The following is a 27924-nucleotide window of genomic DNA, read 5'->3' as shown; positions in this document are numbered from 1 at the left end:
TACAAAGCCAACTTACAAAATCTATCGTTTCTATCGTGTGTTATCGGTAGCAGCAGAGTCACTTATTAAGATGTTTATGTATAAACCCGGAATACAAGCGCGTCTGCTCGGACAGTGTTTGATTCTGGGCGCCATGTTAGTTCGCAGCATCACGCATGTGCTTCCCATGATTAAAGCTCATAATTCACACACGAACAACCCAAACGGACCCAAATCAACCGCATCCACACGCCCGTCACTTTGAACGTGTTATGGAGGCAGTACTGACCAGGATCTGGATCCCGGGCCGAATTTTCTGGGGCGACTCCAATAGAGCTGTTGATGGCCCATCTCGTCTCTCTCGATCGGGATGTCGAAAAGGAAGCTGCGATAGTGCGCAGGCGTAAAAAATACGCTCTTGCTCTACGACGCGCGTTGCATCCTGCGTCGAAATGACGTACAGCGCCTCTAGTGGCGCATTGCAAATGTAAACTCCCACACGGACCCAATACAAAATTATAGGTTGTGTTTCTGTATGCATGAAATACTAAACATGTACAACATAATGAACACAATGATACCTACTCCTTGTCGGCGCTTTTGACCAGACTGTTAAAACGTATAACATTCTAACACAATATTGGATCAAAAAATGTGTAGCGTGTCATGATGACAGCAGTGTCTCCGCCTGGCGGTTAACTGGGGCCTTGCAGGTGGCGGCCGCACTGTTCTATTTATTAAACATCAAACGAGTTCATTTCTAGTGATAAAAACCCCTTTTTGAATAACTTAAATATCTTTCACATTAATTTAACGGTAAAAAAGGTAGAAGAACTGTACAATCTACAGCACCAAATGAAAGAAACCCTAGCAAGGTTCCAACGAAAAAATGGTTTTCCTACAGGAACCTGCTGTGGCATTTGTAGTAAAACCATAGAAGCTACACATTTACAAGTGTATTACTATAGTAAGCATATTCATACGATCTGTAGTTAAACTAATAATACCAAATGCAATCCGCCAAACAATGGACACTGCACTTTTGCTATAATAAAACCATCATTCATTTTCATATGAGTGATTATGGATACTAAATATGGTGTAGTGTTAGTTGTATTATCATATGGAAATGTTCTGTGACATCACGCGCGTGTGTGAAGCCCCGGAGATTTGACTCGCGCGAGCCGAACACACACCGACGCACATACACCTGAATAAACATGCGCCTCTGTTCGGATCTACACGACTTTACGTTCGGTAAGTGTTTCTGATCTCTGTCTGTTTGTTAGTGTTTTTATTCTGAATGTGAATGCGGCAGCTCTTCAATATTCCGCTGTAAGAGTCTGTAGCTCGCGAGCTAACCTGACAGCCAATCCGCATCGTCAAAACACAAACACGTCCACATGCATATAACAGCACATCCATTATCTGTCATCTGAAATTAACAATATCAATAACAAATACATGCTGATAAACGCATTTGGTTATTTGGCTTGTTTGTCCGGCTCGTGCAGCTGCGTTAGCACACACATGCAGCTGCAATGCATGCAGGCGCGCGAGCGAGCGAGCTTCCTGTATACTTCCTTATTTTTAAACGTCACTCGTTTTTACTGTTATTAAGCTCTGGATTTACATTATATTTCATATACACGTGTGCATGTGACCTATACTGTGGAACAGTGTCTGTTTGAACACGCGTGTGATAATATTTAGTTTTAGATGTCATATTTTAACAGGTTTATATTCCGCCTTGTTTGGTTTATAAAAACATCAGCGCAATCATCTGTTTAAATGTTTACGAGTTAAAAAGGCAGATATATAATTATAGAAATGTCTGTCTGTCTGTCTGTCTATCAAAATGACATATACATAAACACTGTCTCAGTAGTAGCATTCATATAAGCACAGTATGATGTAAATTATATAGTAATGATGTTAAGTTATGTGTTCAGTTATCTGGTGTAATAAAATGGGACATTTCACCAAAATTGCTTGAAATATATTTGTACTTTATATAGATACTTTATTCATCAAGTTTCTTTATATTTCTTTTTTGCTCTGTATTATCTCAGACTGAATTTCTTTTCTGTAGTGCACAGCACAGTCTCAGTTTTAGCTCATGCAGTCAGGTTATAAATCCTCAGAGTTTAGTATTTAGGTCTAAACCCTCAAGAGAACACTTGGACACATTAAAGGAGCAGTTCACTTTAAAATTAAAATTGCATGATAATTCACTCATCCACATGTCATACAAGCCATCCGTGTGTTTATTTCTTCTGTGAAAAACAAAATGAGGCATTTGAGGACAGGTTTCTTGTCCATATAATGCACTTAAACGGGGGGCTGTTGGTTAAGGTCCAAATTTCTGTTTCATCGCAGCTTCAAAAGGCTCTACACGACACCAGCCGATGAATAAGGGTGTTGTCTAGCCAAACGATTAGTCATTTTCCAAGAAAACAGAAAAAAGCATACCTTGCTTTAAAACATAAATGTATGGCTTGCTCTGCCTTGGAGGTCCTCCAGGATGCGCTTCCACGACTTCTGTATTACGCAATCACGATGGAAAGGTTACGCGTAACGTGTTTCAGTTCGATGACGGTGCGGGTGTGACAGGCACACATCCAGACTTTGAAGAAGCTATTTCTCTTTTTACAATATAGATGAGAAACACTGCATTCTGTTGGCAACGATGTTATGCAGCTGTAACGTATAGTTACCTGGACAATGGGCATGGACCTATAATCTAATTCATATTTTGGAAATTAAAGCATGTTAAATTACTCCGTTACCAAAAAATGAATCAAACTACAGCCCAACACTGTCCCTGATATGCACACAAACTGACCATTTCAACAACAAACTTGCACAAAGACATATAACGTGTCCTTCAACATCTAAGAACTTTTGAACGGTCTTCTATCTGGGTCGGAACTTCCGCTTACGGCACACGTGACTTTCCCACGTGATAACGTGAACTCTTAGACACGCTACATGAAGGCACCCCGAGGCAGAGCAAGCCATATATTTATGTTTAAAAAGATTTTTTTTTTTTCGTTTTCTAGGAAGATGACCACTCGTTTTACTAGACAACACCCTTATTCATCGGCTGGTGTCATTTAGAGCCTTTTGAAGCTGCGATAAAACGGAAATTTGTATCTTAACCAACAGCCCCCCCGTTTAAGTGCGTTAAATGGCTAAAAACCCTGGAAATCTTTCCTCAAATGCCTCATTTTGTTTTCGACAGAAGAAATAAACACACGAATGGCTTGTATGACAATTGAGTGAGTGAATTAGCATGACATTTTAATTTTATAGTGAACTGCTCCTTTAATACTGTTAGACGTGTGTGTCTCCTTTGGTTCAAGCACACTAGAGAAACTCTTGAGTGTTTGACACTTAGTGTGAGTTGTGTCAGTAAATGAGTTAGACTTCAAAACAACCTTCAAATGAATTCATCTTCATAGAATATAAAGTAACGATTTACAATTTACATTTCAGTTTATGAGACCTTTTCACAAGCAATCTTCTAGAAAGTTTGCTTTTTCTTAATTATTTTATGCAAGTGATTATGCGTTCCTCTTAACAAAGTTGTTAAATTCCGTTCCCAGTAATTACAACATAAGCCATTCTAAGCCATCGTTGTATGTTTAACAACGTTACCAGTGCAGAACATTCTTAATTAAACCGGTTTTTCCTTATTTATTTGTGCAGGTTGTAAAAGGAGACTCGTCTGCCTCTAAGCAAAATGCCTTGTGGGATTGTCCCTCAGCAGAACTGAGAATCTGCTACATTCCAAGATCAGAGGACACACGCTTTATTTTCTATGCTAAGATTTTACAGTCCATCTGCGGGAGCAGATCTATTTCTGATAGCAAACCTGTCGTTGCCTTCTCCAGAATTGACTCGCCGACCGCCCCGCAGGGCGACCGCCTATCATGAGATTCCGGATTTACAAGCGAAAGGTGGTTATTCTGACCATAGTGGTGGTCATCTGTGGATTTGGCGTGTGGAACAGCGGAAGGGCGAAGAAGGCGAGCGCGGTTTTTCCTAAAGAGACGGAGACCGTTAAACGGAGCGGCGGTCATGTACCGGTCACGTCGCCTGTCACGCGGAAACCGCCTAACGAGACGCTTCCGGAAAAGCCACCTGCTGCCAAAACCGAAGTAGACAACACCACCCTAGTGTACCGAGGAATCGTGTTCCAGCTCAACTTTGACCAGACCCTCAGGAATGAAGAGAAGTTCGGGAAGGTACGTCGGAAGGACGACCTCGTGGTCGTGGTTCAAGTTCACAACCGTCCGGAATACTTGCGACTGCTGGTGGACAGTCTGAGGAAAGCCAAGGGCATCGAGAACGTCTTTCTGATCTTCAGCCACGACCTCTGGTCCCCGGAGATCAACCAGATAGTGGCGTCCGTCGACTTCTGCCTCGTCCTCCAGATATTCTTCCCCTTCAGCATCCAGCTCTATCCTCAAGAGTTCCCGGGGAACGATCCGAAAGACTGTCCCAGAGATGTCGCCAAGAAAGACGCCTTGAAGTTAGGCTGCATAAACGCAGAGTACCCCGACTCCTTCGGCCACTACCGGGAGGCCAAGTTCTCTCAGACCAAACACCACTGGTGGTGGAAGCTGCATTTCGTGTGGGACCGAGTCCGAGTTCTGAAGGACCACCATGGCCTGGTGTTGCTCATCGAGGAGGACCACTACCTCGCTCCCGATTTCTATCACCTCCTCAAGCTGATGGTGTCTCTGAAGAAGGAGCAGTGCCCCGACTGCGACGTGCTCTCGCTGGGCAGCTACGGACACGTCAGCTATTCCAGCAAAGCCAACAAGGTGGAGGTGAAGGTGTGGAAGTCCACCGAGCACAACATGGGCATGGTGCTGACCAGAGACGCCTATCAGAAACTGCTCAGGTGCACAGACACCTTCTGCACCTACGACGACTACAACTGGGACTGGTCGCTGCAACACTTGACGGTGACCTGTCTGCCCACCTTCCTGAAGGTCATGGTCAGCGAGGCGCCCCGCGTCTTCCATGCCGGCGATTGCGGCATGCATCACAAGAAGTCGGCCTGCATGCCGAGCGGCCAGAAGACGAAAATCGAGAACATTCTGCAGAGCAGCGGGAACCAGCTGTTCCCCAAACAGCTGCTCATCACCAAGAGACTCCCGGCCGCTGGAGCCAAAGGTGTGGCTCCTCACGTGAAGAACGGAGGCTGGGGAGACATCAGGGACCACGAGCTCTGCAAGAGCTACCTTCGCTTACACTGACCTTCTGCTTTTTCTTCTTGTTTTTGCATCCTCTAATGAAAGCCTTGACAAATTCTTAATGGACTCTTTCTTCGTATTGCCTGTTTTATTGATATTTTCCGAATAAAAAAAAGTGTGTGACGTTTGGATGTGGTGGTAATGAGCATCATTTAACTGCTGGGCCTGGGCGATATATCGGTGAGGAGATCGGAAACCCTATTGATCTTAGAGATGATCTGAATGAAGCAAATCTCTCTGATTTATGTAAAGATTAATGCCGCGGTCAGATTAGACTTTGAGCATGCGAAATTCGTTCAGACAGTGCTGCGAAAATGGGCGGGACGGATTCCTCCATCTTTTACATTTCTGTACCGAGAGGTCATGCTGTGACGTTTTGATCTTCTATCGGTCTCACGCACTCACGTGACGCGAATTCGCAGGTCAGAGTTAACCAAACTTGAACTTTGCTACGCAGCGAAATGCTAAATATCTTCGGACGGGCTTGCGTTTCCGGTCTGTCTCATTCGCATGCGCATGAATGGAAATCAATGGAAGGAAAAGTCGAGCGTGATAAAATCTTTACAAAATCTTGATGTCCCTTATATCGCCCAGCCCTCGGTCACTTTTACAGCATTTTTGTACCATTTCACAAACTTTGTATGTATGAAAGCATGAAGTGTCTTATGAATTCTATACCCGTGTGTACTTGGAGACAAAAGACGTGGAATGCATTTGTTTACTCTTCATCTAAACCTCTGGGCTATTTTTGATATGCAGATGAACTATTTTCTATTTGCTTGAATGTGATTGATGGTTTTACAGGTTGCGCTTCAAGACATTAAAATTGCATTGACTCTCTGGCAGTCCTTCTTCAGCCCGTTGGAGATGCTTTGTCCTATTTCCACCAGCTTCCATTTAGTCCTGTAACAGATCTGTGTGTCCTCAATATTCACAGACCCAAGTGTGAAGACTAAGCTGCAGTCGGGCAGTGACGTACTCGTGTCTGTTATAGGCGGTATAGCGGAGTATTTCATGCTTGAAGGAAGAGTTCACCCAAAAATGAGGCGCAAGTACTGATTCAGAGGTTCAGAGAGAATCTTCATCTCACATCATTGTGCCATTCAAAGTGACCGACTCTATGAAAAGATGTTTTGAAAAACTTTGGACAGAAAACAGTTCTGGGACACTTTTGCCTATCATTGTCATTTTTCCTCCCATGGGAGTCAATGGTGACCGAGAACTGTTTGGTTGCAAGCATTCGTCCAAATATCTTTCTCCATCTTCATGAGAACAAAGACATTCATGCAGGTTTGGAACATCTCGAGAGCGAGTCATTCATGACAGAATTTTCAGTTTTGGGTGAACTGTCCCTTTAATCTTGATCTAAGTAACAAATTGAAAGTGTCTTTCCTGCTAAACCTGCCTTTCAGATATCTTTAAATGTAGACACTCACGATCCATTAAAGCTTACAAAAGGTATTGAAATGAAAAGTACTTACAGAGAGTGACCCTTACACGCTCTACAAAGAATAAGTTTCGATGTTCATACGTTGGTTGTGGCTTGTGAAAGCAGAACTTTTCACAAAGCATTACAGCGACAGGTCTGTAACAGTTGAAAACTAGATTCTCTGATGAACATTTTTATTGGTGTAGTTACTGTAGTCCCATACAGACGTGTTAATCCAAAGTGATTCTGAGTGTAAATGAAGAGTTTGGTTCCAAAATGAGATAACTTCAAAAATCATGTTTTTTTATTGTGCATTCCAATGAATATCCATCAAACTGCAGTTGGTGTGTTTTGATTTAAGCCATAACAATTTAATAACTAAAAAAATACAGCTAACTAACACAATAAAAATATGATAACATAAAAAAACCGGAGTTATCTCATTTTGGAACCAAACTCTTCAAATATATTAAGAAAAATCTATACGAATATATACTATTGTCAGTGGTCACCATAAAGCACCTGTTCGAATGCAAAATAGCATTGTGTAATATACATCAAATGAATTTAAGATAAAATATTAAAGTTTTGACTAAATCCACACTTTGCTTAAGAACAAAGAGACAAGACTGCATATTTAAGATCATTTTAATTTTATAGATATATATATAGATAGATATATATAAATTCCTCTGTATTAGAAATACAAGTGTTTCTATCTTGTATAATCATTATATTCCAATCTGTCATAAATCCTTAATTTACAATATTTACACATATTGTATATTTACACACGTTTCATCAGAAACAATATTAAAATAAATGTTCAAAAAGATATTTAGTTCTTCTTACACTTTTACAGCATTTCCAGGAAGTCCTTTAAAACTCCACAATGATAAAGCCATTTTCTTCTAACGATTTAGTGCAAACAATATTCTCCATTTCACTCTTGAACAAAAGCACAATTGCACCATCCAGCGCTGATGGAGGAGGCGTCACGCACGCATTCGTGTCTTACAGCGCGTGTTTGTTCCAGTCGCAACATCATCAGTGCAAAACCACAACATCTGTTCTGACTGAGATCAGCGAAACACAAGAATCGTACGGTGGAATGAATGAACCAAACTACAGCAGTTTAAACAAACAAAAACAAAACAAAAAACATAAGAGAGCAAAGTGACATTTTAACAAAGTGAAATAAACAATAATCACGGAAGTATGAATGTAAATACGGAACAGAACGCCGGTTCAAGGCAACACATCGTCACTGATGATTCTTATAAAACCTGTCAAGACCACATCTGGGTCACATTTCGCCTCAAAATAAAGACATCATATTTTGCTTATGGAAACGAAGCTTATTTTTCGGTCTTTCAGACCTTTTTCTTGAAAGTAATCATTGTGGTAAGGTAGCTCATAAAACTGCACATAACAGACTTCATTCGTTCTTCAGATTCGTGGGGTGAAACGATCTTGACAAGTTTCACCTTTGACCCCTGATGTGTGACGTGACAGTCAGTGTGATGCGTCTCTCTATCACAGCAGCTACACCACCGTCCCGCTGGGAGAGTTTGTGCAGTTTTGAGACGTTAAAAGGCCCTGAAAACAAGACATTTATTAAACATTATTCATCTGGCTTTTTATTCTGGAATGAAATATGATCTGGACATTTCTTCATATCATTCCATTGGTTTAAATGTGAAAATGAAAGGGAACGAAGAAATGATATTTTTCTTGAAGGACATGAAGCCTGTAGGTTATTTTTCCCGTCGATTCAGACCAGTAAACACAACAAAACTTGACATCGGCTCTTATGAACTCACATCTGAATGTTTTTAAGTACATTGGTTGGACTAAATTTAGATCATTTGTAAAAAAAAAAAAAGATTCACCAAAATCTTCTTCAAATGTATACTAAATGTAGGAAAACAATTTAGAACAATACACAACAATCACATAGGCCATCCTGTGTGCTGAATACATACTATAAATTCACTGCGATTACTTTATTATATATTATATCATTTCTCTTACATTATATCAAGAGTTTGGTACCAAAATGAGATAACTCCTTTTTAATGTTTTTTTATTGTGCGTTCCAATTAATATCACTCAAACTGCAGTTGGTTTGTTTTGATTTAAGCCATAATAACTCCAAAAATACAGCTAACTAACACAACAAAACACAATAAAAAACATGATTTTTGAACATTTTTAAAAATGGAGTTATCTCATTTTAGAACCAAACTCTTCATATTCTCTTATTTTGTTACAGAATCCCATCTGAATTCGTTTAATTCGAACGAGATTAAGAACAAAATCATGTGCACGAGTTGTGAATTAGGCAGAAAGTTTGTGACGTTCAGAAGTTTAGATGTAAATAAAAATCGTCGCTGTCCAAATTCGCAGTTTTTCAGCAAACACTGTACTTTTTAAATGATGTAAAACTGTGTTGACGAGCACTTTTTCGTACTTTTTATCGGTTATATATTTTCAAAATGCAGTGACAAACATCAAGTGTGACTGATAATAGTGATTTATATGAGGTTTCAGAAGGACAGCAGCGAAATCATCTCTGCAATGTTATGGTAAATGAGACCCAATATCTCTGAAACCAAACATCACTCGTCCATTTCGGATGAAAAACACAAGTATGGCTCACCACTTTTCCAGGCCGTGCCCACGTGCAGACAAAGCCCTCCTGACAGGCCGTGACCAGACAGTCGTCCAGGAAGATCAACACAGTGAGACGCTCGTGGGCGATTTTCTTACACACCAGTGCTTCCAGTAGAGGTATTTCCTCCATGCGAGGACACAAGGCCGTTCCCAGCGTCTTGGCGACGTCGGCTTTGGCGGCGCGTGTGCCGATCAGCTGGCTGAGTTTGTCGCTGCTCTTGTTGCCGACGTAGCTCATGCTGTGATTGCGCTTGTGGTCCTTGTCGGGATGTCGCTCCTTACGCACCTCGTGGAGAGCCAGCGTGGCGAATTTACTGACCCCGGTGGCGATCAAAGCGCTGTCCATGATGCTGGTGGGCTTGTGGTTGTTGGGACTGCTGCCCCCTGTTGGCGAGGAATGGGGCAAACTGTTAGAGCGGGGCAAAGGGGGCGATAAAGAGTTGGAGGGTCCGCTGCTGCTCACGCTGTTGTTGCCGTTGGTACCGAGAGCAGCCGCATCTCCGCAGGAACCTGACGCGTTCATCGCGTTGGTAAGCGTTCTAGTTCTAGACAGAGGAAACAGAATTTCTTCCGTGAGGTCCCACAAGCACAGCTGGGTGTCCTGACCCACTGAGCCGAAGCGGTACGTGACGCTGACTGGTCGTCCGTCCGTAGAGTTCCTCTTGGACAGCCTGGACTGGGCGCTGTCGGCCCGCTCTCGGCTTCCGTTTGACTGAAGCTGCTCCTGGAAGTCTTCGTCGCTGCCGCTGAACTCCGCCGGCGCTTGGCCGTCCTGCACGCTGGTGATGCAGTGATCGAACGCCACCACGCTCACCCACGACTTGTGCCCGCGGCCGCGCGCGATTACCCTGCAGTCGGCGAACGACCACACCGTCACCAGGTCGTCCTCGCCGCCCGTCACCACGTAACGCCCGTCGGGGCTCCAGCACACGCACAGCAGTCCGCCGAAGTAACTCTTCATGGTGCCGTGGAGCTCGGCGGCGTCGAAACAGAACACGCGCAGGAAACCGTCCTGACAGGCGCAGGCCAGAAACTTGCCATCGGGGGAGAAGGCGAACTCGTTGACGGCACCCTCGCCGACCGTCCAGCGGAGTAGAGGATTGCGAGCAGTTTTGCTCTTGCTGGTGTGCACGGCGTAGTTTTCTCCTTGCTTCAGGAGCTGATAGTGAGGCGGAGTCGTGCCGCACGTGTGCTCCACATTGTAGAGATACATGCAGCCACTGGCGTGAGCCACCAGAAACAGATTCTCCGAGCCGGGGACCCACTTCAGACACGACACCGGTGACTTGTCGATAAGTCTCTGTTAGAACGCACCAAAAACAAACGGAAACATTACGAAGATCAAACCACCGTCAACACGCGCGTGAATTTTTACAGATCGTCATCATGCGCATCTGCTCAGCAATAACTGTTTAAAGGGCCGTTCACATTATAACGATAACTGTAACTATAACTATATTACGTTATGTTTATTTTAAGCCTGCGCGCTGCAGTGTTCTCAGTCACTAAAATGAATGTAGATGACCTGCTGATGCTTTCGTTTTCATTCCTGAATGGCTTTTCTCCAAAATAGGACAGCAAAGGCATGATGCTCTCTCTGAAGGCTGAAGGTGCGCTCATGTCCGGGACGTAAAGCATATATTTGCCAGCTTGCTGACTCATAAGCATTACATGTATAATATCCCGCCGTAAACACGGCACTTTGCGACCACTACGGTCTTTAATTCTGACATAAAAGCCGTGTTGCGAACACCAATAGTCAAACATTATCTGCCAGAAACTAGTGTTGCGCGGTAAACCGGTTCTGGAAATTTACCGGTACATGTTAGATTTCATTCGGTTCAATACCAGAATTTTGCTCGTTTCGGTACTTGAAACGCTGCTGTTCCACAGTTCACCGCTATGCGGCAGTATGCCACAGAACTGACGCAGGAGCGGCAACATAGAAGAAGAAGATGAATCGCTCTACAAGCACTTTTGCGACCATTTAAACTGAGACACCGTGAGTGATTTATTACAAATTCGGCTCTTTCTACCTTTGCTGAGAGATCTTTAGATTGTTTTACAGTGTAACGTATATTCTACATGCTGTGATGCGTCTGTACATCCCCATTCAACGGCAAACATAGCGTATATAACGTTATCTCTGTTCCAGACATCTCAGTTATTCTACTCATCATCATGAAGTTCTCTTTCGAGTCTTGTATATGTTCTTATACTGTCAAATACACACGCTGTTATGTCAAAAACACAAAAGCTTCACCGAAGCACAGTCCGCTGTGTTTTAAATGTATATCCGCATCAAAAAGAGAATTTGCCTTAAAGTGACAGTAACCTAATACATCTGTGGCACATATTAAAGAGAAATTGAAACTTTTATTGCTTTATTTAGAGTCGTTGCATATTTGTTTTATACAGTGAAGACTGTGCAGTGTTTTATTTGTATTGATCATTCAGTTTTCATCTTGAATGCTACTGTTAAATAGACCTACTTGTAACATTTAATTGTTGTTCAAAATTTAATTGTTCATATTTGTGGGATTATGATAAATCTATATTACCAAAGCATTTTCAGTAATACAGTGTAAAAATAAAATGGTGTTATATAAAATATAAAAATAATATACAAATATGCATTGAAGCAGTTTCATGTAGTCTTACTATCTTTTCAAATCATTTACTTTGGGGCTGGTTATTGATCACCTATGGTACCGATATTACCGAAATTAGATTCTGGTACCGAAGCCACAATTTTGGTACCGAGCCAACACTACCAGAAACTAATCAGCTGGGAAAAATCGTTCTGAAAGTGATCCCAACGATATTGTCCTCTGTATCTTTATCGTTATGGTGTGAACCCCGCTATTCTCCTGAATTAAGAGCTATTTATTAAGACCTTATTTTCTATAGTTATCGTTATAATGTGAACGGCCCTTTACTGTCGCGTAACGGCCGGTTACCCAGAATAAACCTCATCCGGGTCGCCGACTGCACAACTGGGTCAAACAAACAAACACAAAGAAAACACGCCGACTCACATCTTCGTTGAAAAGTTTGCTGGTTTCTTTTTTGATGGGGTCAATGAGCTGAACCTGTCCTGCAGAGAAGCCCACCAGCAGAGAGACGCTGTCGGCCGTGGCTGAGAGAGGATTGGAGTCGTGACACGTGGGAAGCGTTCCCTTGTATATCCTCTTGTCTATGGGTTTGCTCAGGTCAGCAGCCTGCTCTCATCAGACACAAACACACATGTCCTGCTATACACCTCACTTTATAAACAACAACGCAGTGAGAAAAATCACAATCATCACTTGTGGTCTCTGAATTAAAGAGATAGTTCGCTCAAAAATGGTTTTGGTTGTAAATCTGAATAAGAAGTAAACGCTTACAGGTTTAAAATGACATGAGCGAATAAATAATGACAGAATTCTCATTTCTGACTGAACTATCCCTCGCCACAATACTGGTCAGCCAAAATGCTTTAAAGCGCAAACTAAGTTGTAAACACAAATGTCAACACACACAAATCTCCTCATGTGCACACATAAGCATTTCAATGATGCATAGTATTTGCACACAGTTACAACGCAACAAAACCACATCAATCGTTTCATATTATGTTCCTCTAAAATCACTGACAGCTCGTGATGATATTGTGTGTAATGTTTGCATACATTAGTGTTTGTAAAACATTGTTTACGCAAAGTGCACGGCGTAAACCCACACTAATAGTGACGGACGGGGTGTAAAAACACAATCATGGTGACGTCAGATAAAACAATCGCAAGCTGTCATGTGGTGAACGTTACCTTTCGGACGCCTTTATAAATGTAAAAGTAAAGCTCACGGCCCACATTGAAGCAGATTCTCTCGCCGTTACCGGACTGATCGTTCACGTTCACGAACGACACTTTCACGGGGTTCGAGCCCTGCGAGTTGAAGGGCACGCGGTTGGGTCGACTGTACTCGGAGTTCGGCAGGAGTTTGTAGACGCCCTCCCGTGTGCTGAATTGAGTTTTAATCTCGTTCGTCTCCTTCCCACCTCCGTCCGCCGCCATCTTCGACAGCCGCGTTCATTCCGCCTCGCGCACGAGCAAGCGCGTCCACGTCCTTCGCGGGACCGCGACTGACCGGCGTGGAAGTTTGTCTCGGTAATCGAATCGTTGCTGGTATAATATACTGTATCTTTTTCAACTAGGGGTGTAACGGTTCCAATTAGTCACGGTTCGGGTTGTGCTATGTTCAGGGAAAAGGGACTACTGACAAATAAAAATAAGAACAAATAATCAAGCTACAAGTAACAGCACCAATAAAACAGCAGAGCAACGCAGAAAATAAGATAAGATACTGTATATGCACTACAAGACTTTTGCTCAGATTTTCAGTCTGGACTTGTTGCAGAAATTGTATTGCGCAGTGTGTGATGCCCTGCTTTTCTCTGCAAACTTTCAAAAAGTCTGCAAGTGTGTGATCTGTTCAGATTTTAGAAGTCGTGTAGTGTATTCCAGCCTTTTCTTATAAATAAATGCTGCTCATTTTTGCAGTGGTGTTCATAGACTGCATGTGTGGCCTGAGTATCCAGATCATTTTTAAAGCCACTGTTGGTTAATTAATTGCTGCAATCTTTACACATATCGCCACCTTGGAATTTACATTTTTCTCAAAATTGATTTGTTCACACTCATTTTGTGACACATGTACTTTCTTTACGTTGTGTACATTTTGGGACTTTCTTAGAAAACCAAAAGGTTTTACGTGCAAAGTCAAATAGAATGCAAAATCTTTAAATCTCAATATTTCAATACTGCAGAATGCAGATTGAACCTTATCATTCCAGGATGGCAATACACATGAAATACATATTGCATTTTGCTAAATTAATCCTTTGTGTTAATGCAGTGGGTTCTTGAGATTAGAGACACACAAAAGCCTTTCGTATGTCAAAAATTAATACATCCACGGAAGTACCTATGGCGTAAATGTAAATAAAATCTGTTTACTCAAGGCTTCTGTTGCTTACATTTTTAAATAGTTGTATTAGAATTATTTTAAATACAGTAAATGTGACATATTCAGGCTAACGTTTCACAATCTCATTGTAATAACAAGTATCAAAGTTTGATTTATATAATTAATTTTCATTGAAAAATGAAAGTCGATATTAAAGATATCAAGATTATATTGTTACGGGTTTTTATCATCTTAAATAAATGTCATATGAAGCTGACCCCTTTCCCCATTTCTGTTGATGGCAACTGAAGAAAAACAGAATGACTTTATTGTACAACATATGGTTAAGATGGAAAAATATTTTAGTCAGATTTTAAGGTCAGCGTGAGATAGTTTACATCACTATGAGTGACCAACATACTACTTTGTCATACTTGATGTTTGTACGCAAAATACAGAAGCTGTGAAACAGAATGTCTCCGGGCAGGTCCGTCCTACAAACATATTTGTGAGAATGTTTGAAACTGAGCAACAACTGGACTTCAGTATGAATTCTTGTGCTTTGATTCAAAGGCCCAGCTGAAGTTTTCTGGAGGTTTCATGACGGCAGCCAATGAGCTGCTGAGATGTCAGTATCAGGAAGGTGCGTGTGCCACCCGGAAAGTTCCTGCCTTGATTGACAGACACCTCTTGTGCCCCTAAAAGGACAAATGGAGTATATGGTAGTAGATACCCCCCAACCCGGACACCCACTGCACTGGCCAGTGGTCTTACTTTAGCCCTGTCTATGTAGTGGGCATTCCTTCTGGAACTTTCTCAATGGGAGTTTCTAGAAACCTCACTGGTGAGTATATAAAGGCTGACGAAGGCCTCAGAAGATAAAGCGAAAGCAGCGAACGCTGATCAACAAACTTCCAGAGCTCCATACAGCAGAAGATTTCAAAGACACTTTATACACAGATATTTATATAGAAGTTCATCATCAAGGTAAGTGGAATACTTCATCTGTGCAGCTCTTTTCAAAAAGTATTTGAAGTGTGCTAGAATTCTGTCCATATGTGACTGTTTAAAGCTCCAAGCTTTTGTAAGATTACTGAAGTTTTCACGAGAACTATTCGACAAAGTACATTTTTAACGACTTAATACATGACTTGATGTCAACGAAACGGTTAGAGTTAAGAGCACGTGTCTGCAGACATGCTTCTCAAGGGAGGAGGAGTCGGAAAGACTTTGAAATACAATGACCGCAGTGCGATTTGTTCCTCAAAACGAGGACTCGATTCAAATACATTTCTAAAACCAACAAGCTGAAAAACAGAATATCTTGAGGTGACACGATTGCACCGCTTGCTGGCTCTCCGTCACACTTCTCCCCCCGGTGTGACATGTGCAGTGACAGGTGCTGAACATGTGCATGTGATTTTACACCCAATGAAGGGTTTTATCAGCTGTCCCTCACCATCACTACTGTCTAGCAGAGATCTAGAATTCTTCGTAAAACTATTCACAGCCTTAACTCAACAATTTCATTACATAACATTTTCAATCGACTCAACTTGAGGTTTCATAAAGTATCATTTGTCTTTTCAACAGGCTTTTGTGAGATTTACAAAACTTGAACTGAGCCAATCGAATCATTTAGATGCAACAAGAAATCGTAAAGAAAATGCAAGGATTTATTTTACAATTTCTAAAAAGTGAATAACAATGTATTTTTAAGAAACTACAGCTCTAAATAGTTAATAAATCATTTTGTTCTTATTTCATTTAGAAATGAATTACAATCTAAAGGGTCAATGTATAGAAACCAATTATAGAATATTTAGCCATTGAGCATTTAAAATAATTGTATTATAGTTGTTTAATCATTCATAATTGTAATAATTATATTCTCTTTTTATTTTTCGAGCAATATTTTGGCTGGAATAAGAGTAGTTAAGATTTACCTTTAAGATCAAGTTATAGGCAGCAGTGACTTTGCAATTTGACTATTTAATTTCCAGAATATTAGTTTGAATCGTCTCCGAATTTTCACCCAACTGTTTGCTTCTTGACTTTACGCAGATGCCTGAGAACGCCGCACAGCCCATGATGGAGGAGGAAGCCGAGACCTTCGCCTTTCAGGCTGAGATCGCTCAGCTGATGTCTCTCATCATCAACACCTTCTACTCCAACAAAGAGATCTTCCTCAGAGAGCTCATCTCCAACTCCTCAGATGTACGTTTACGGATTCATATATACAACAAAGCTCAACGTTATTTGTTTTATTTGGTGCGTTTCTCACGTGCTCTTCTTCTTTCAATCAGGCTTTGGACAAGATCAGATATGAGAGCCTGACAGACCCGAGCAAACTTGATTCATGCAAAGACCTGAAGATTGAACTCATCCCGAATCTGAAAGATCGCACGCTCACGATCATCGACACCGGCATCGGTATGACCAAAGCTGACCTCATCAATAACCTGGGCACCATCGCTAAATCCGGCACGAAGGCTTTCATGGAGGCCCTGCAGGCTGGAGCTGACATCTCTATGATCGGTCAGTTCGGAGTGGGTTTCTATTCCGCTTACCTGGTGGCCGAGAAAGTCACAGTGATCACCAAACACATTGACGATGAGCAGTATGTGTGGGAGTCTGCAGCGGGCGGTTCTTTTACCGTGAGGCCAGACCTTGGTATGAACTTGACCAAATGTTGATTTAGATCAAACGGATCTTTCCTCAGCCATCCTTAAATAATTGTGCTATTGCTTTGACAGGTGAACCCATCGGACGTGGTACGAAAGTCATTCTTCACCTTAAAGAGGACCAATCCGAATACGTTGAGGAGAAACGCGTCAAGGAAGTCGTGAAGAAACACTCTCAGTTCATCGGTTACCCCATCACGCTCTTCGTAAGTGTCTCTACTGTGATACCTGAACGACAAGTTTGTCCGAACACGTGAATGAATTCTCGTTGAAAAACTGCAGGTTGAGAAAGAAAGGGAGAAGGAGGTTGACCTTGAAGAAGGAGAAAAGGAAGAGGAGGTGGCGGCCGGAGACGATGCGGACAAACCCAAGATCGAGGACCTGGGGGCTGATGAGGACGAAGACTCCAAAGACGGTAAGAACAAGAGGAAGAAGAAGGTGAAGGAGAAGTACACTGATGTTCAGGAGCTCAACAAGACCAAACCTCTGTGGACCCGTAACCCCGATGACATCACCAACGAGGAGTACGGCGAGTTCTACAAGAGCCTGAGCAACGATTGGGAGGATCACCTGGCGGTCAAGGTGAGCGCTAGTGTTCATCATTCAAGAGTTGAGTGTTGACTTGTGAGCTGGATGATGAAGACCTGAATTTTCTTTGTCGCGACAGCACTTTTCAGTTGAGGGTCAGCTGGAGTTCCGCGCGCTGCTGTTTGTAACCAGAAGAGCCGGTTTTGACCTTTTCGAGAACAAGAAGAAGAGGAATAACATCAAGCTGTACGTGCGCAGAGTCTTTATCATGGACAACTGCGATGAACTCATTCCAGAATATCTCAGTAAGTGTCTCGAGAGTGAATATTGAGAATTGCTCAAGGATTTAAGGATGAAATCAGTTAACTAGGGATATGAGCCGGTTAAAAATATATTATAATATGTGACGATTCAAGACGGTTGAGATGTTATTTGAATCGCAATACATGTTTTGAACAGCAGGGGCCGCTGTGTTTGCAAACTTGGTTCACGTGGGTGTGCTGATATTTCTTAAAAAAGTTAAAGTTAGGAAAAGCACAGACAAAGTCTTTGTTTGTCTATATTACTTTTGTATTGAGACTTTTGTATTATTCATATTTTATTTGATTTGGAATTTGTTTTGAAACTGCAATTGAGTTTTGTTATTTGACATCAAATAAAGTTTATTGTACAAAGAAATGTGCAGCATTAGAGAAATAACAAAAGGGTGGTGGTTATTGTTTAAGTTGCCTCAACTCATTCTGTAAAAAAATCATGAATAAAATCGCATAGTGAGTTCATATTCGTGAATCGCTACGTCCCTAAAGTTAACGAAATGAATCTTTCTTCATCAGACTTCATCAAGGGCGTCGTGGACTCGGAAGATCTTCCTCTGAACATCTCCAGAGAGATGCTTCAACAGAGCAAGATCCTGAAAGTCATCCGCAAGAACCTGGTCAAGAAGTGCCTCGAGCTCTTCACCGAACTCTCGGAGGACAAAGACAACTACAAGAAATTCTACGAGCAGTTCTCCAAGAACATGAAGGTAAGTTTTCTTTCTGAGTACTTATAGATATTGTCAAGACGGTTTAAACTAAAAAAAAAGTATTTTCTCGCTCTAGCTCGGTATCCACGAGGACTCCCAGAACCGTAAAAAGCTATCCGAACTGCTTCGCTACTACACATCTGCTTCCGGAGACGAGATGGTGTCCCTCAAAGAGTATGTGTCTCGCATGAAGGACAACCAGAAGCACATCTACTACATCACCGGTTAGCAGCTCAGTCCAAACTACACATAACAACGTAAGCGTAACTAAAATAGGTCATCGTTTTACAAAACTGTCTTTCTCTGTAAAGGTGAGACCAAAGATCAGGTGGCCAACTCCGCGTTCGTGGAGCGTCTGCGCAAAGCCGGTCTGGAGGTGATCTACATGATCGAGCCCATCGACGAGTACTGCGTGCAGCAGCTGAAAGAGTACGATGGCAAAAATCTGGTGTCCGTTACCAAGGAGGGTCTGGAGCTGCCCGAGGATGAAGAGGACAAGAAGAAGCAGGAAGAGTTGAAGACCAAATATGAGAACCTGTGCAAGATCATGAAAGACATTCTCGACAAAAAGATCGAGAAGGTACGAGCTCTTAGCATGCTGGGCTGACGTTTTAAGGAAAACATTAACGATCAAATGATGAAGGTAAACATCGAAATGTGTTTTCACACAGGTCACCGTCTCGAACCGTCTGGTGTCCTCGCCCTGCTGCATCGTCACGAGCACGTACGGCTGGACGGCCAACATGGAGAGAATCATGAAGTCTCAGGCTCTGAGGGACAACTCCACCATGGGCTACATGACTGCCAAAAAGCATTTAGAGATCAACCCTGTCCATCCCATCGTCGAGACCCTCAGACAGAAAGCTGAGGTGGACAAGAACGACAAGGCTGTGAAAGATCTGGTGATCCTGCTGTTCGAGACGGCACTGCTGTCGTCCGGCTTCACGCTGGATGACCCGCAGACGCACTCAAACCGCATCTACAGGATGATCAAACTCGGCCTTGGTGAGTTGGACGACTGCATTTAAAAAAAAGTACAATCTGAAGACAGAGTAGTGTGTCAAAGCACACTTGAGAAGAGATCTTTATATAGACGGTTTCATCTTAACAACATAAACAAACGTAACTGCGCATGTGCACTTTTGTGACCCCAATTGAACTTCCAGCACACATTCACAAACAATAGGGCGCCTGTAGATTATTTCTGATAACAGTCAAAAGAAATTGAAAAGAACTGTTACTTGGCTAAACTTGCCACTGCAATATTTAGAATTCAGACTGTGATACCAAGCTCAACCACTAGATGTCAATGTACCATACGGTTTGTTTAAAGTCCCCGTGAACTGGAAGTTGCGATCGTTTTTACTTCCGTATTTTGACGCATTTCCGTGGTTTTGACTAGAAGGGATGCAGCTACCTCCACTGAGCATGAGCACTTGATTAATATTTTTTTTATTATTGTAAGGTTAGGTTTAGGGTTGGGGTAGGTGTAGGTGTTAGCTAATGTAATTTATTGTAATTATATGGCGAGATTTTGCACCACTTCCGGCAGTAGCTGTATCCCTTCTATCTCCAAGCCGTCTAACATAAACATAATGAATAGTCATTACTGGAAGGAAGTGCATTTTCAGATTTTAACTAAAGATTATGAGGGCACACCAATTTTAAAAAGAGAATGACCCACATTGATAAACTATTTACAATAAACGCTGCAATATTTCATGAAAAAATAGGCACTGTCATTTTTAATTTCACTGGGACTTTAAATGCGACCGAACTACAGGACCCATGCAACAAATCATTTATTTAATACAATCATTATACGGTAAAATAATAATACAAATTAATATTAACATAAGTTAAATCAAATATAAATAGTTATATTATTAGACACTAGCCAAACACAAACACAAACCGGAAGTTAACTGGGGGTCAGGCGCGCGCGCGCGTCCAATGAAACAGTCTATACACACTGATGTTCGATCGATATGCATTGCATAGCCAATACATAACACAATAAATATCAATGAAATATTAGATTTTTAGATTTTTGATTCAATTTATTGTCATTGCACATGTACGAAGGTACAAGGCAACGAAATGTGACCTCTGCATTTAACCCATCCAGAGAGTAGTGAACACACGTACCCCCGGAGCAGTGGGCAGCTATCACTGCAGCTGCCCGGGGAGCAAGTAGGGGTAAGGTGCCTTGCTCAAGGGCACCTCAGTTGTTACCCGCCGGCCCTGGGAATCGAACCGGCAACCTTCTGGTCACGAGTCTGACTCTCTAACCATTAGACCACAATTAATCATATGCATTAATATGATTACGTAATACATCACATTGTATCATATTACTTTTATATAGATTGTCACATCAGTCAACCCCTAATCGAGAAATGAGATCTATGAAATGTGATGTTTTTCAGGCATTGATGACGATGACTCCGCTGTAGAAGATATTACTCAACCCGCTGAAGAAGATATGCCAGTTCTGGAAGGCGATGGTGACACTTCTAGAATGGAGGAAGTCGACTAAAGAGTTTTAGTGTAAATACCACTAAATTGTTAATGTATCGATTAATTCATTGTTTTATTTTTGTAAACACATTTGCATTAAAGGGAAATCCCTTCTGGACCTTCCAGCTTTAAGACTGCATTAGCAAAAGCCGACTTTTCTTTTCGTTTCTTTTCTTTTTCTTTTTGCTTCTAACTGCACACAGTTGAATTTCCGAATTTTATAATGAAATGTTTTTTTGTAAACTGAAAAGTTTTTAATAAATTAGCATTGAGCAAATATCAGCTCGAGTCCGGTCTTTTTTTATTTATTTTGACTTCTCAGGCACTCTAGATATTTCACTCTTCAGCCGTAGTCCCGCCGACCGCGACAGATGATTGAACACGAATCGATGATTGACAGGACAGTCCCTCCAACAGGTGGGCGGCTGGGAGCGTTGAGAAGATTCCAGAGGCTTCGGGTGTGCGCGTTCTCGAACACTCCTCGTGAACGTATATAAAGCACCACCGGCGGCGCACTGTCAGCGAGTGACACCTTACAGGTCTTTAGCGCATTCACTTTACCAACAACAACACTCAAGGTAAGACTATGTCATAATAAAGGCGTCATAATCTATTCGTGTTAGAGGTGTCGTGTATGTTTGTGAGGATAATCGTCGTTTTAATCGTGTTTTATTGGCGAGGATGCGGTGAATAAATCACATCACGACCGGGATCACTGGGACGTTTGCTAATGCCTTTTAAAGTTCAAATGTTTCTATGCTAAGTTTCTGCTTCTATATTAAAGCTGTCATAATTGTTGAATAAATACATGAGGTGAATGTAAAGTGCAGGAATTGGTTCTGGAATGAACGGATGAGTTTTACCGTTACGTTACCTCAGAGGATTTTCCTCAGATTAAACGAGCCTGTTCAGGGATTCCTGCTTAATAAACGTTCATCATTCAAAGGCATGTTTGCCTTATTATAAATAAGTTACATGATTATTATGACGAAGTGAATGTAGGTTAAACATGACGATTTTAAACGTGCACGTATGCATATAGATGATAATGCGTGAAGTATTTATTATGTTGTGATTATAAGTAGCGGAATGCATATAAATAGATATAATAAACGATATTAATGGCATTATGATGTCTCATCCTTGTCTTGAACGTTTTAATGCCAAGAAGAAGTGAAATGATGTGACTTCAGTAGATTCTAGAAGCTCGTAATATTCCGATTAGACCAGCAAGTGGCGCGCGCGCGCGTGATGATACGAATTGAGTTTGTACATGCGGTTCCTAAATGATAATGCACAGGTCGCGTTGTGTATTCTGGTGTAAATATAGTAATATTCTTCATCTTGAATAGGATTCATATGATTTCTCAGCGTGTTTGCTCTGGAGTTGAAGCGTGAGGTTGTCTGAGGTTGAAGTGATGCTGCTAACGTGACAACAGATCAGCGTCATGACAACGCCGGGCTCTAGACTCATTTTTCCCACTTCTCAGTGGGTCGCACCAATTTACAATTTGGTCGCACCCTTTTTTATAGTAATCATAATGATCGCAGTTGATGAATCGAATTTTATGCAGTTGTTATTATTTAGTTTTATATTCAAGTTATATATTGGCTATGAAATTATCTGACACAACTATTACCTGTCACTCTGTCACTCCACTGGCCCTCTTTATTTTTACCACATACAATTTAATTTAATTAGCTAGCTCAAAACTCAAAAGTAACTCAGAACTAAATGATTATATATGTACTTTACTGCACATTGTCATAAATAAACTTAAAATACTAAATCTTACTAGCCACTCTTGTTAAATGGTCTAAGCACGATTGTGTTCTGACATGTTTTGTGTGACTGATGTGATGGGTTCTGTCGAGTTTTGTGAGTTCAGTGTTTGACATATGAGTTGTTTCAACAACATGAATCGGTTCAAATGTGTCATTACGTTGCGAATCGAGCTGTTAGGACATCGCAAAAGTTATAAGTTAACAAGGAAAGCACTTCACTGGATAGTTCAGAAACAAATGTGTTCGACTTCATTAAGCGCTGCGCAGAACGATCAGAATATGACATCAATGTTCCATGAGCGTGTATTAAAAGCATATGGAGGAGTCTGTCCCGTAGTGCTTTTATGCTGTTCAGTCTGCGCAACACCGAATGAAGTCAAACACACACTTTAGTTTGGAGACAGAGGGAGTGCACAAGCGCTCTGCTCGCTCTTTCCTGCACTTTTCACAAGCGCGTCCTCACCACACTCATAAATCACATTAAATGTTCATTTGGCACTCGCACCAATGCGACCCCGTGAAATTTTACCTCCCACGTTATAAAAAACGATCGCGTTTGCGCGTATTTTGGTCGCAGTCTAGAGCCCTGCCATGTGACATGTTGAGGTGTGTGCAAGTGTTACATTGAAGGTTTGTGTTGTTTGACAGATGCCTGAAGCTCACGACCAGCCGATGGAGGAGGAAGCCGAGACCTTCGCCTTTCAGGCTGAGATCGCTCAGCTGATGTCTCTCATCATCAACACCTTCTACTCCAACAAAGAGATCTTCCTCAGAGAGCTCATCTCCAACTCCTCAGATGTACGTGAATGTGTCACGAAAAATGAAATAATAGGATGTGTGGATTTTGAAAATAATTCATACATTAAAGAGATGACATAATGATCATATAACGATACAATGGACTGAATAAATAAATAACCTAAACTCCGGGCTTTTTATGTAATCCAATTTAAGACACCACTGACATTGGCAAAGAGCAATGCATGTTCTTATTGTTCTTTTTGCACTGCGTTTGAATGCGGTCTTAAACAGTTGCTTAAAATGTCTACAGTTCACTCAGAATGCCTTTGTATACAAAGTAATTTGTCACCTTAAAATGTTCTACCTTTTAGGCTTTGGACAAAATCCGCTATGAAAGTCTTACAGACCCAAGCAAGCTTGACTCGGGAAAAGACCTCAAAATCGAAATCATTCCAAACAAAGAGGATCGCACGCTCACGATCATCGACACCGGCATCGGTATGACCAAAGCTGACCTCATCAATAACCTGGGCACCATCGCTAAATCCGGCACGAAGGCTTTCATGGAGGCCCTGCAGGCTGGAGCTGACATCTCTATGATCGGTCAGTTCGGAGTGGGTTTCTATTCCGCTTACCTGGTGGCCGAGAAAGTTGTAGTTATTTCCAAACACATCGACGATGAACAGTATGCTTGGGAGTCATCCGCAGGCGGTTCCTTCACAGTTAAAGTGGACAACTGTAAGTGACAAACAAACTGTTTCACATGACATGAATCTGTGATGTTGTCTGTTCAAGTGGTAAACGATTACATCGTTTTGGTTCCCTTTAGCTGAGCCAATTGGCCGTGGCACAAAAGTCATCCTACATTTGAAGGATGACCAGACAGAGTACATTGAAGAGAGGCGTGTCAAGGAGATCGTCAAGAAGCACTCACAGTTCATTGGCTACCCCATCACGCTCTTTGTACGTAATGCTTGTGGTGTTTGTGTAAACAGCAAATAGCTGACACCAGCTCATTACAATGTGTTTCTATATACAGTATATATTCAAACTATCACATTAATGCTGATCGCGTTGTCTTTCTCGTTCAGGTGGAGAAGGAGCGTGACAAGGAGGTGAGTGACGATGAGGCTGAGGAGGAGAAAGAGAAAGAAAAAGAGGAAGAGGAGGGAGAAAAAGACGAGGGCAAACCCGAGATCGAGGACGTAGGCTCGGACGATGAGGACCACGATGACAAGAGCTCTGACAAGAAGAAGAAAAAGAAGAAGATCAAGGAGAAATACATCGACCAGGAGGAGCTCAACAAGACCAAACCTCTGTGGACCCGCAACCCCGATGACATCACCAACGAGGAGTACGGCGAGTTCTACAAGAGCCTGACCAATGACTGGGAAGATCACCTGGCTATCAAGGTCTGTCTAAACTGTGGAGATCAAACTCGATCTGTAGTGTGAAGTATGTAGAATGAGAACAGTATGCAAACAGAGTTGGATTAAAGGTTGTAGCGCAGGACGGTAGTATTGTATTCCAGGAGTGATTGTGTAGTGTTCCTGACTTTGTGTTCATTGATCTCGCAGCACTTCTCTGTGGAGGGTCAGCTGGAGTTCCGCGCTTTGCTCTTCGTTCCTCGCAGAGCTCCTTTCGATCTCTTCGAGAACAAGAAAAAGAAGAACAACATCAAGCTGTACGTGCGCAGGGTCTTTATCATGGACAACTGCGACGAGCTCATCCCCGAGTACCTCAGTAAGTGCACCAGTGTTGTGCTGTAACATCTGAAGTGTCCTCCGTGTTGTTCATTCGTGTTTCAACCTTTCTTCATCAGACTTCATCAAGGGCGTCGTGGACTCGGAAGATCTTCCTCTGAACATCTCCAGAGAGATGCTTCAACAGAGCAAGATCCTGAAAGTCATCCGCAAGAACCTGGTCAAGAAGTGCCTCGAGCTCTTCACCGAACTCTCGGAGGACAAAGACAACTACAAGAAATTCTACGAGCAGTTCTCCAAGAACATGAAGGTGGGTTCTGTTCTGCAATTGTACGTGTCTAATACATGCATGGGCAACCTATGACACACCAAAGACACAGAAAAACGTGTATTCGCGCCACATGACCCCTTTAAATCCTTATTTTCACGAGCAGACTTGAGCTGATTAAAACATCATTTAGTGTGGTGTGGGAATATTTGGTCTTAAATTGATATTTGATTTTCTTTGTGTAGCTCGGTATCCACGAGGACTCTCAGAACAGGAAGAAGTTGTCTGAATTGCTGCGTTATTACACATCTGCCTCCGGAGACGAGATGGTGTCCCTCAAAGATTACGTAACCCGCATGAAGGACACCCAGAAGCACATTTACTACATCACCGGTAATGACTGCTGTGAACTCAAAGCTCAGACGCACCTGTCCGTTACATGAGATGAAAATAGTGATGTTGTTATGCATCTCCTGTAGGTGAGACCAAAGATCAGGTGGCCAACTCCGCGTTCGTGGAGCGTCTGCGCAAAGCCGGTCTGGAGGTGATCTACATGATCGAGCCCATCGACGAGTACTGCGTGCAGCAGCTGAAGGAGTTTGAGGGCAAGAATCTGGTGTCCGTGACCAAGGAGGGTCTGGAGCTGCCCGAGGATGAAGCGGAGAAGAAGCAGCAGGAGGAGAAAAAGGCCGAATTTGAAAACCTCTGCAAGATCATGAAAGACATCTTGGAGAAGAAGGTTGAGAAGGTAAAGAGCAGTTTCAGTAAAGTCTGACGACACAACAGCGGCTTTTCTCGATCAGACTGCCAACTGACTTGTCTCTGTTACAGGTCACCGTCTCGAACCGTCTGGTGTCCTCGCCCTGCTGCATCGTCACGAGCACGTACGGCTGGACGGCCAACATGGAGAGAATCATGAAAGCTCAGGCTCTGAGAGACAACTCCACCATGGGCTACATGGCCGCCAAGAAGCACCTTGAGATTAATCCAGACCACCCCATCGTCGAGACCCTCAGACAGAAAGCAGAGGCCGACAAGAACGACAAGTCTGTGAAAGATCTGGTGATCCTGCTGTTCGAGACGGCACTGCTGTCGTCCGGCTTCACGCTGGATGACCCGCAGACGCACTCAAACCGCATCTACAGGATGATCAAACTCGGCTTAGGTGTGCAAAAACAGATGCTTGTTTGTTCAGTGTTCTTAACTTGAAAACTCCATTAGATGTGTAGATGTGCATACAAATGTCAACTAGAATGTGAATTTGTGGTTGCAGGTATCGATGAGGATGATCTGCCCACGGAAGAGCCCAGCTCAGCTCCCACTGAAGACATGCCACCATTAGAAGGAGACGACGACACAACACGCATGGAGGAGGTCGACTGAGAACGCAGCATTAACGCTCGCTTGTTTACGTTTGTAGCTCTGTAAAAAGTACTCAGATTTATGTCTAAATTAAAGTGTTCTGGAATATTTATAATGTTCTATATTTCAAATGCACTCCTTTTTCTTGGTATAGCTTTCAGAGTACCACCCCTCATTCCCTCTGACCCGTTTTTTTGTATTCCATTTGAGTTGTGTTTGCACTTTTTTTGTATTTATGAACATTCCAACGTTTAATTTGAGTGTTAAAGACTCAAACGTAGGATTCTGATATTGTATGTTGACTTGGTGGGACTCTTAATAAAGTTCATCATATCAGGTCATTTAAAGTCTCTCTGCTTTGCTCTCTCAGAACATGAAAGACCTGTTGAAATAAAGCAAAATAATCCTCCAGACATTTGGTTATAGTGACACGTGTGATGTGATTTGTGTTCATAAACGTCTCGCAAGAAACAACATTTAAGTGATCACCTGTTAAAACAGCATCACACCACATGAATAATGACTAGAATACCGCTGCTGTCCTTCTGAAAACTCGTGTCTCCATATTAAAAAAAAAAAAAAAAAAGCGAATGTCGACTTTTGACAACACCGTATTTCATTATTTACAAAGTACAGCGTTTATTCCGTTTCCTGAAAAACAGCGAATTTGGACTTTATACCGCAGTTTTGTTGTGTGATACAGCGAGTGTCCAGCAGATGGCACCAAATGATCTAAAATACATTACAGCACTTGACCGAACAAACGCACAGTAACGTAAACGCATCACACACTTACATGCAACAATAAACATATCGATTTAATCTCTACCGTATGTTATTTCATTTGTTGCGTTCCATTCAAAGCAAACGGCTCTTTATAATTATTATCAGCTGGAAAATGAAACTGAAATTAAAGTGGGTGCATAAACACCGAACTTTTAGCACAGACTCCTCATGTCTTTACATTCCGTGTATGTGAGATTGTGTGTTTATGATGTGTTTATGTGACAC

At 42.1% G+C, this 27924-nt stretch overlaps 4 protein-coding genes across 4 annotated transcripts; 3 read left to right on the top strand and 1 right to left on the bottom strand.

Annotated features, from left to right (window-relative positions):
* The first annotated feature begins 345 nt into the window (after nt 1-345).
* mgat2 (alpha-1,6-mannosyl-glycoprotein 2-beta-N-acetylglucosaminyltransferase) lies at nt 346-5373 on the top strand. The gene is made up of 2 exons (XM_057352662.1): nt 346-1236; nt 3691-5373. Exon 2 carries the CDS (start codon nt 3915-3917, stop codon nt 5247-5249), a length of 1335 nt encoding a protein of 444 aa, XP_057208645.1. The 5' UTR covers nt 346-1236; nt 3691-3914; the 3' UTR covers nt 5250-5373.
* A 1947-nt stretch (nt 5374-7320) lies between these two features.
* On the bottom strand, nt 7321-13454 carry wdr20b (WD repeat domain 20b). The gene is made up of 4 exons (XM_057352661.1): nt 13158-13454; nt 12390-12572; nt 9338-10651; nt 7321-8274 (listed from the first exon to the last, which is right to left on the bottom strand). The coding sequence occupies exons 1-4, from the start codon at nt 13404-13406 to the stop codon at nt 8221-8223; spliced, it is 1800 nt and encodes a 599-aa protein (XP_057208644.1). The 5' UTR covers nt 13407-13454; the 3' UTR covers nt 7321-8220.
* Nucleotides 13455-15169: 1715 nt separating this feature from the next.
* Nucleotides 15170-21336, top strand: hsp90aa1.1 (heat shock protein 90, alpha (cytosolic), class A member 1, tandem duplicate 1). The gene is made up of 11 exons (XM_057353013.1): nt 15170-15285; nt 16363-16515; nt 16605-16971; nt 17055-17188; nt 17265-17564; nt 17650-17815; nt 18344-18534; nt 18611-18758; nt 18846-19114; nt 19206-19539; nt 20964-21336. Exons 2-11 carry the CDS (start codon nt 16363-16365, stop codon nt 21071-21073), a joined length of 2172 nt encoding a protein of 723 aa, XP_057208996.1. The 5' UTR covers nt 15170-15285; the 3' UTR covers nt 21074-21336.
* Nucleotides 21337-21498: 162 nt separating this feature from the next.
* hsp90aa1.2 (heat shock protein 90, alpha (cytosolic), class A member 1, tandem duplicate 2) lies at nt 21499-27254 on the top strand. The gene is made up of 11 exons (XM_057352073.1): nt 21499-21632; nt 23488-23637; nt 23952-24318; nt 24410-24543; nt 24672-24992; nt 25158-25323; nt 25403-25593; nt 25797-25944; nt 26031-26299; nt 26383-26716; nt 26825-27254. Exons 2-11 carry the CDS (start codon nt 23488-23490, stop codon nt 26932-26934), a joined length of 2190 nt encoding a protein of 729 aa, XP_057208056.1. The 5' UTR covers nt 21499-21632; the 3' UTR covers nt 26935-27254.
* Nucleotides 27255-27924: the final 670 nt, after the last annotated feature.

This window comes from Triplophysa rosa, linkage group LG15 (assembly GCF_024868665.1).
Source record: "Triplophysa rosa linkage group LG15, Trosa_1v2, whole genome shotgun sequence".
In the NCBI taxonomy this organism is placed as follows: Eukaryota; Metazoa; Chordata; class Actinopteri; order Cypriniformes; family Nemacheilidae; genus Triplophysa; species Triplophysa rosa.
Note: the sequence above shows the minus strand (reverse complement) of the source record. Positions and strands in the feature narration are given on the sequence as shown.

Bases quoted from the DNA above. Each gene is read 5' to 3' on its own strand.
- mgat2 (XM_057352662.1), top strand. From the start codon at position 3,915: ATGAGATTCCGGATTTACAAGCGAAAGGTGGTTATTCTGACCATAGTG.
- wdr20b (XM_057352661.1), bottom strand. From the start codon at position 13,406: ATGGCGGCGGACGGAGGTGGGAAGGAGACGAACGAGATTAAAACTCAA. The intron at 12,573-13,157 runs GTAACGTTCACC...TGATGAGAGCAG, and splicing joins TTTATAAAGGCGTCCGAAAG to GCTGCTGACCTGAGCAAACC. The intron at 8,275-9,337 runs GTGAGCCATACT...TCTTGTTTTCAG, and splicing joins GGGCACGGCCTGGAAAAGTG to GGCCTTTTAACGTCTCAAAA.
- hsp90aa1.1 (XM_057353013.1), top strand. From the start codon at position 16,363: ATGCCTGAGAACGCCGCACAGCCCATGATGGAGGAGGAAGCCGAGACC. The intron at 16,972-17,054 runs GTATGAACTTGA...TTGCTTTGACAG, and splicing joins TACCGTGAGGCCAGACCTTG to GTGAACCCATCGGACGTGGT. The intron at 18,535-18,610 runs GTAAGTTTTCTT...TTCTCGCTCTAG, and splicing joins AGTTCTCCAAGAACATGAAG to CTCGGTATCCACGAGGACTC.
- hsp90aa1.2 (XM_057352073.1), top strand. From the start codon at position 23,488: ATGCCTGAAGCTCACGACCAGCCGATGGAGGAGGAAGCCGAGACCTTC. The intron at 25,324-25,402 runs GTAAGTGCACCA...TTTCTTCATCAG, and splicing joins GCTCATCCCCGAGTACCTCA to ACTTCATCAAGGGCGTCGTG. The intron at 26,717-26,824 runs GTGTGCAAAAAC...TTGTGGTTGCAG, and splicing joins GATGATCAAACTCGGCTTAG to GTATCGATGAGGATGATCTG.